We start from the raw sequence: 7,608 nt of genomic DNA, 5'->3' as shown, positions 1-7,608 counted from the left end.
ATAAAAACACTTCATAAAATAATAAATATTAATGCACAAGGAAGAAATAATATCATACAATAAATAATGCCTATGCAAAAGAATAGTATTGAAATTTAAGAATTAAAAAAAAAAAATTATATATAATTAATTAATTCAATTATGCTACATTTTTTAATGAACTTAGACAGCAAATTAACAAAAATCTTCAAGTTCGAACATAGAATCATGTACCACTTTGGGTCAGTTGGTTAAGGTGCGCTGACTCTGAGCTTTAAATTTGGCAGAGTACGACTTCAACCCTTGGTACTTGCAGTCTTAAAAAAATAAATATTTGAAAATAATTAAATATAAGACATAACTCCAATACCACTAATGGTGTAATAGTAATAAATATTTATATATATATATCTTTTAAATTTAATAATAACTGAATACTGTTTACCCATATTATCCAGAATTTATATATATTTCTATATATATAATCCAGAATTCATATGTTATATTGCATTGTTACTTACTAGTTGAAGCCATTTTAATAATCAATTAACTATACTCCTAATAATATGATAATTATTTTTATATACGATTAATAATATAAAAAAAATTATTTAAATTTAATATTCATCTTAAAGGTCGCTGTTACATCAATTATCATCAGTATTGGCATTATGTGCTGGATAATAACAATTGCACAATTTCGACTTAAATCAGGTGCTATAAAATATGATCCCGTTCCAACTACATTAGATCAATGTGAAGCTAAAAACTTAAATTTTATTCTTAACTCAATGTAAAATTATTTGTATAATTAAAAAGTGCTTTTCATATATTTATTTTAAAAAACTTTTACAGAGCTAAAAATGGCAATAACACCAAACAAATTGAAGATTTCGAAGTAACCCCAAATCCATTAGTAACAACTGCCTTCACAAGTAACAGAGATTTTTCCATATTTGAAATATCTTTCTTTTGGTATAAAGGTGAGTTCAAATCTAATAATTAAAAACAAATAATTAATGTTTTATAATTATATAAATTTTATATATATAGTTCTAGGTGGTTTAATTGTTTGGGTTGTGGCAATTCCTTTAAGCTACTTTTGGAAGAGAGATAAATATGAAAAAATTAATCCTAAACTGTTTACACCAATTGTACGTAAATTCATTAAATTCGACACTATAGAAATGGAAGAAATGCCTTTAAAATCTCCGATTCTAAATGGCGAAAATAATGCAACAATAATTATGAGCAACGCTAAAAATGGAGGCATCGATAAAACGCAGCATCAAAAACAAAATGGCGCCAATGGAGATGTCTAAAGCCGGCATCTACCTTCATCTCTTAATAAATCATACATCATAAAGTGATAGACGTCGTCACAATATCATGCCATAAATTTTGATTAATTTAAATATAGTTAAATTTATTAATATAATATAAGATTCTAGTGACAATAAATTTAATGTTTGTTACTAAACACGCTTTAATATTTTTTAAGTTAATTAATTAATGTTAATATTAAATTAACACTCGTATATAACAAGGCATTTAATTTATTTTTCACAAACGTAATTATATGATGCTATATAAACATGTTATATGAATATATATGAAAAACAAAATTATTCAATTTGCGAATAACATAAACAATAGTCTTAGAAAATAATATTAAATGAGTATTTCTTTTATTTTTCAAAATCAATAAAAGAAATTTTTTTAAAAAGAATTTAACTAATTATTTTTTTTTATTAAAATATAATAAAATCATAAGTACTTCACAGTAATAAGAATCAGAGGCATCACCGCGGAATTTAACAAAAACCAATATACAACAAACACCAAAATGACGTCAGCCTAGAGGTTCAACGAGAAATCACTCTTGCGAACAGATGTTACTTCGGACTACATAGGCAATTGAAAAATAAAGCTCTCAACAAACAAAAATCACATTCTACAAATCTACAACTCTATTCTACAATTACCAACAGTGATGAGAAGGCGTTAGGAACATTCAAGAGAAAAATTCTTCTGAAGATTTATGATCCCTTACACGCTAGCGACGAGTTTTGAACGATGAGCTGTATGGGCTATACCGCCACATTGACATAGCTAAGCGCATACAAAATCAGTGATTTATGATCCCTTACACGGTAGCGACGAGTTTTGAACGATGAGCTGTATGGGCTATACCGCCACATTGACATAGCTAAGCGCATACAAATTCAGTGGTTTCGCTGACTTGGTAATGTCGTGCGAATGGAAGAAAGTGCTCCGGTTAGAAAGGCGTTTGATTCGGTACCCGCAGGTGGAAAACGCGATAGAGAACACTTTACTAAATTGTCGATCACATTTGAATAGTCCTATTTTAAAGTGCTACCTTTCAGTTCGAAAATTTCATGTTTAAATAGGAAGTTAATAGGAAATATTCTAATTACTCAAATATAATATTAATACGTCACTCAATGTGGTCAAGTACGACTCACGTCTGTAATGGCCAACTAAGTAAGTAAAGGAAGTAATATTAACTCTAGTATAATTGACAAATAAATGTGACAAATTGTTGCAGTAGTGCCATGATCAGTCCAACTTTACTTGGCACAAATTTTTTTTAACTCGTTCTCACAATATTTATGAGCTGAAAAGCTCATCGTCCCTCTTCGATGTATGGTAGAATTTCTCATCAGCTACTTTGAAATGAAGTAAATAACCTTTTAATGCGTTTAAAATCAACGTTACTATCTTCAAATTTTATCAATCAAAAGCAGAGTATTTTTTTTTAATAATTAAACCAATACAAGAAGAGATCATATAATACAAAGTCTAGTGATGCTCCTACAAGAGATTCATAGACAAACTTCAGATAAGAAATCTGCTGTGAAATTCGGCTCCATTAATACTACAGCAATAATGATATTATAACAGCACGTGTATATATAACATCTCTATGATATATAAGATAAGAATTTTTTTGTATGAAATCATAATTTTAATAAAAAAAATCGTTTAGTATTTAAGTTAAATCAAAAATGATTTTACTTGAGTATAATTAATGCGTTCGAAGAACACATAGTAAATTAAAATCAAAAATTAAAATTTGGGTAATCGGAATAAATTTTAGAGAACTGTAATCAAATTAAAGATTTGTTAGATTAACGAACTTAAAAAATTATTTAAAAAACAAAATCAAGATTTAAAAAAAAATACGTTAAGTTTTTTAAATGAAAATATAGTTTCTTTAAATATTCAAAATGTCAAGTACGACCGAAAATATTGTGCATGTGTCAGTGACGACCGTAAAAAATATTACCTTTGGAACCACCGATTATGTCGTTTTTGTGTTATTGTTGTGCGTTTCTGCTGGTATTGGCGTATATTTCGGTTTCTTTTCGAAAGCTAAAAACACCACCGATGAATATCTGATGGGTGGAAAAAGAATGAAAACTGTACCAATCGCTATATCCTTAGTAGCAAGGTTTGTTTTTTTATATATATCTATTCTACCTATGTATCTGTCTTTTGATGTGTAAACTAATATTTCAGTTTCTTGATTTTCTGCTTTTTCTAAATTAAAATATTACAAAAGGAAATAAAAGTTATAAATAAAATTAGTTTTTCAGTAAAACATTTTTATGAAAAATTTAATATTTATATACAGATTTAAATCACTATAACAAAAATTGATGTATGGTTACATTATTTTACTATAACAAGTGCAGAGTTTTTTTTTTTTTTATTTTTAAAACCCTAAAAGATTATCTGCCTTAATATAAATAAATTGAATAACATAAGCTATAATTTATTAGTTTGTAGTTTTAATAATTTACTGTATTTTATTATTAACAAATTACAAAAAGCAAATTAAATTTCACTGAAACGGAACGATAATATTCATAGTTTAGTTAAAATCAAAAGGTGCAGCTTGTTTTTGGTTAATGTGATCTTACTTTTGTTTTCAACAATCTCAAATATTAAATTAAAATACTAAAAAATGACATAATTAACCGATCTGATTAAATGGTATCATCGCTATTCGATATCAAATGGCAAAACAACATCATTTAAACATTTAATCATTTGGACTAAAAAATATCACCGACTGGATTAATGACAAAACTTCAAATATATTCGAAGTTTTAAGTAAATTTTATTCAAACTATTAGGTACCTTTTTAAAATATATTTATTCCAATAATTGATTTGTTTTCTAAAACCCAAGATTTTTTTTTAAAAACATTATTTTTTAAATATGTTTTTTATATACTATCCTGTAAAGTAAGAATCACGGTTTTATTACACTGAAATAGCCAAAGCTTAAGAAATTATTATTATTTTAAAATATTACTTTTTATTAAATTTATAGAACTTTTTAACATTTATGATGTGAATTAAGTGCAATAAAATAATAATTGCTTCACTAAACAAAAATTTACATTAAACTTAACTATTACGGGCTTTGTCATTTACAACAATAACGTTAACTGTCAAATTAAAGACAGAGTTGTTTTATTGAGCTTTATGTTACCACAAATTTTCTGTCAAATCGACAGAAATAGAGTCATGGTTTCCGGATAATATGTATATTATAAAAAATTGTATATTATAAAAGATAAAAAAGAATGATAAAAAACTTGTAGCCTTGGCTGCTTTTAGAAAAACACTATTAGTCATCTCTTCTACTTTGACAGGCATAAGTTCTAAGCCTGGCACTTATAGTCTAAACAAATTATATACGAACTATAAACTAATTAATAAAATTCGAATATCTCCAAAGACTACTGATGATGGCAATACTCGAAACAGCGTTGTATGATCAGTTCAATAAAATAACTAAAATTTTCGTTGTTATCTTTTTATTTCTATTCTAACTTCTATTCAGTCACTTTCATCAAAAAAATTAACATATAATATTTTACATTTACATTTTACGTATTTATTTTTTATAATTTATAATTATATTAAGTATAAATATTTATAAATAATATAAAAATTTGTTTGTATACTTATAGTCAGTTATCCGGTATATCTATTATGTCAATACCTGCGGAAACATACTCATATGGTAATAAGCTTCTTTTATATGTAAATATTATATATAAATTTATATCACTTGTACTATATTTGCTTACAGGATATTGTTATCTGTGATATATGATTATTGTAATTATTGAGTATAGTATATACATATATGTATATATATACAACATATATAAATGTATACGTATATATTTTTAAAAAATCAACCGTGAAATTGATTTTACTATTTGTTTTCTTTTTATTAAATGTGCTTTGGTTCTAATATCTCCTTTTTGTTTTTTAATATACTGTAAAAAATAATTATAATTCTATGGTAAAACTTAATTTGGATAGTTTAATATAGATTAATTGTTCTTTAATTGTTGTTTACTTTTTAGAAATAGTTGTCATAGATAAAATACAAGTTTACAATACGCGTGGACACATTCAAAAAGAATTCAAATCTTAACAAGAAAACAAAGAAGATAAACAAAAACATAATAATTAAACTGATTTTAATTTACCTTTGTTATTAACATATAGATTTATTCTAATAAACTTTATTTTTTTATACTGCGTTAGTTGTCAATCATTAGAGTTATTGCAATTTAACTGTAAATACATTAAATCAATAAATGCATAATAGATATTACAAGTTATTTAGTTTTTGTATTAATATTAGTATTTATTTCAATTTATATACTTTAAAAAAATCATTTTATGTTGAAGGTATCCACTATTTTATTGCGGTATTATCAATGATTATTGTTGTTCCAATATTGTGCTATATTATCATTCCGGTGTTTTATGAAAATAATATATCCAACTGTTATGAGGTAAATAACTTAGAAATAAATAAGATTCATTCAAAAATTATATAAATTCTATTTTAATATTCAGTATCTTGAAATGCGATTCAACAAGCACGTGCGTCAATTGATAACAATATCGTTTATTTTTCATTCTGCACTGATGCTTCCAGTCTACATGTTTGTTCCATCATTGGCTTTCTCCCAAGGTATGCTAAATATCAAATTATTATTATTAAAATAAAATCCAAAATTTTCTAATTTATAATAACCGTATATAAGTAAGTATTAATATTAAACTTAAGTAGAATTTAAATTTTTTATAATTTTTTTTAATTAAAGTATATTTTTGGAAGTAAATAATTCGTTTTTTGCCCTAAGCGTAATATAGCGCATCAGACAGCCGCGTAGATAGTTCTGTTTGTGTCTGTTCCAGAGAGATGCGCACCTGAGACAAATATTTACATTAGTTTAAAAAAATATACATAATCAATTTTAGAAATCAAGTTAGCAGCTAAAGCTTCTTTCATTAAGAAAAAATGCTCTATATTTGGGTTTATTAATTACACATAATTTAAATAAATAATCACTTTTCGCTGATAACAAAATTTACTCCTTTCAGTTACGGGCATCAACATTCACGTTATAAATACTATAATCTCTTCGATTTGTGTTTTCTACACAATGTTGGTAAGCAAAAATCATATAAATATATTTGTTGAAATAAATTTTAAATATATATAAGAGAATGTAATTGTGTATGTTAGTTTAAGAACGGATTTTTATCACCTGTCTTGTTTTTAATAGCGGTAGACATAATAACCTTTCACATTCTATTAAATATGTATTAGTACTATTGTCGTCAGAGAAAATTAAACACTTTCAGGTAGCTCTTATATCTGACAGATCTGTGAAAGCAGGCTTTTTGCGTATATACTGAATGATATCATGTGAGGTTATTCTGAATTATTTAGAAACGTTAATGTCAAAAAATGGACCGGAAATTGTCTGACGAGGTGCATATATTGGCGTTGTTTGTTTATTTCGAAAAAAGTCGTCATTGATATATTAATTTTAAAATTTTGCAAGTACATACATTGTAGTATCTCTAATAAAAAAACAGATCCACCTGCAATGTTATACTGAATAGGTTTTTGAAAGTTCTACTCAATCTTATCTGTATAAAAATTTAAATTAGGTGTTAAATATTTATATTTTAACTCGTATTAGGGAATGCTATTTGTTACTGACATATTTATTATTGAAAATACATATTATTAATATTATTAATACCAAAAATATATATTTAAATATTGTAAAACAAAAATATTAATCAATTTGGAAGTAATAACAATATATATTTATTTAAAATTTATAGGGCGGCATTAAAGCTGTCGTGTGGACTGACGTTGTACAAGCTTTAGTAATGGTATTCTCAGTAAGTTTAGTTGGTATTTTGGGCACACTTAAAATAGGTGGTCTCGGTAATGTGATGCAAAATGCACTTGAGGGTGGACGCCTTAATTTTGAGTAAGTTTTCCAAGTACACTCATTAATAATAATAGTAATAAATTTGTACATTTTTGTATGATAAATAATTTTGATTTAAAAAACTAACATAAAACAATAAAACAGTAAAAAAATTTTTCGTTTATTTGGTACATACTTATGAGTTATAATAAATCTAAATTAAAAATATTAAAATATATTTATTTTATTCTGATTAAAAAATATAAAAAAAACTATGCAAAATAAAACTATCATATTATATTTTTGTAGTTTCACCTGGGATCCACGTGTACGCG

The 7,608-nt window shown here is 25.4% G+C and overlaps 2 protein-coding genes across 2 annotated transcripts in view; both read left to right on the top strand.

Moving 5' to 3' along the window:
- The first annotated feature begins 616 nt into the window (after positions 1–616).
- Positions 617–1,445, top strand: LOC119685483. Its single transcript, XM_038099770.1, has 3 exons — positions 617–772; positions 835–962; positions 1,033–1,445. Exons 1-3 carry the CDS (start codon positions 651–653, stop codon positions 1,299–1,301), a joined length of 519 nt encoding a protein of 172 aa, XP_037955698.1. The 5' UTR covers positions 617–650; the 3' UTR covers positions 1,302–1,445.
- A 1,743-nt stretch (positions 1,446–3,188) lies between these two features.
- Positions 3,189–7,608, top strand: part of LOC119675617 (sodium-coupled monocarboxylate transporter 1-like) — a 6,550-nt gene continuing 2,130 nt past the window's right edge. The window contains exons 1-7 of the mRNA XM_038086822.1: positions 3,189–3,454; positions 4,988–5,040; positions 5,724–5,830; positions 5,895–6,012; positions 6,426–6,493; positions 7,182–7,333; positions 7,583–7,601. Of these exons, the coding sequence (XP_037942750.1) occupies positions 3,231–3,454; positions 4,988–5,040; positions 5,724–5,830; positions 5,895–6,012; positions 6,426–6,493; positions 7,182–7,333; positions 7,583–7,601 (741 nt within the window). The 5' untranslated portion in view covers positions 3,189–3,230. The remainder of the gene's footprint in view (positions 3,455–4,987; positions 5,041–5,723; positions 5,831–5,894; positions 6,013–6,425; positions 6,494–7,181; positions 7,334–7,582; positions 7,602–7,608) is intronic.

Source organism: Teleopsis dalmanni, chromosome 2 (genome assembly GCF_002237135.1).
Source record: "Teleopsis dalmanni isolate 2A chromosome 2, ASM223713v2, whole genome shotgun sequence".
In the NCBI taxonomy this organism is placed as follows: Eukaryota; Metazoa; Arthropoda; class Insecta; order Diptera; family Diopsidae; genus Teleopsis; species Teleopsis dalmanni.
Note: the sequence above shows the minus strand (reverse complement) of the source record. Positions and strands in the feature narration are given on the sequence as shown.

Coding starts and splice junctions, on each gene's coding strand:
- LOC119685483 (XM_038099770.1), top strand. CDS start 651: ATGTGCTGGATAATAACAATTGCACAATTTCGACTTAAATCAGGTGCT. Junction 773..834: donor AATTTTATTCTTAACTCAAT/GTAAAATTATTT, acceptor AAACTTTTACAG/AGCTAAAAATGGCAATAACA. Junction 963..1,032: donor ATCTTTCTTTTGGTATAAAG/GTGAGTTCAAAT, acceptor TTATATATATAG/TTCTAGGTGGTTTAATTGTT.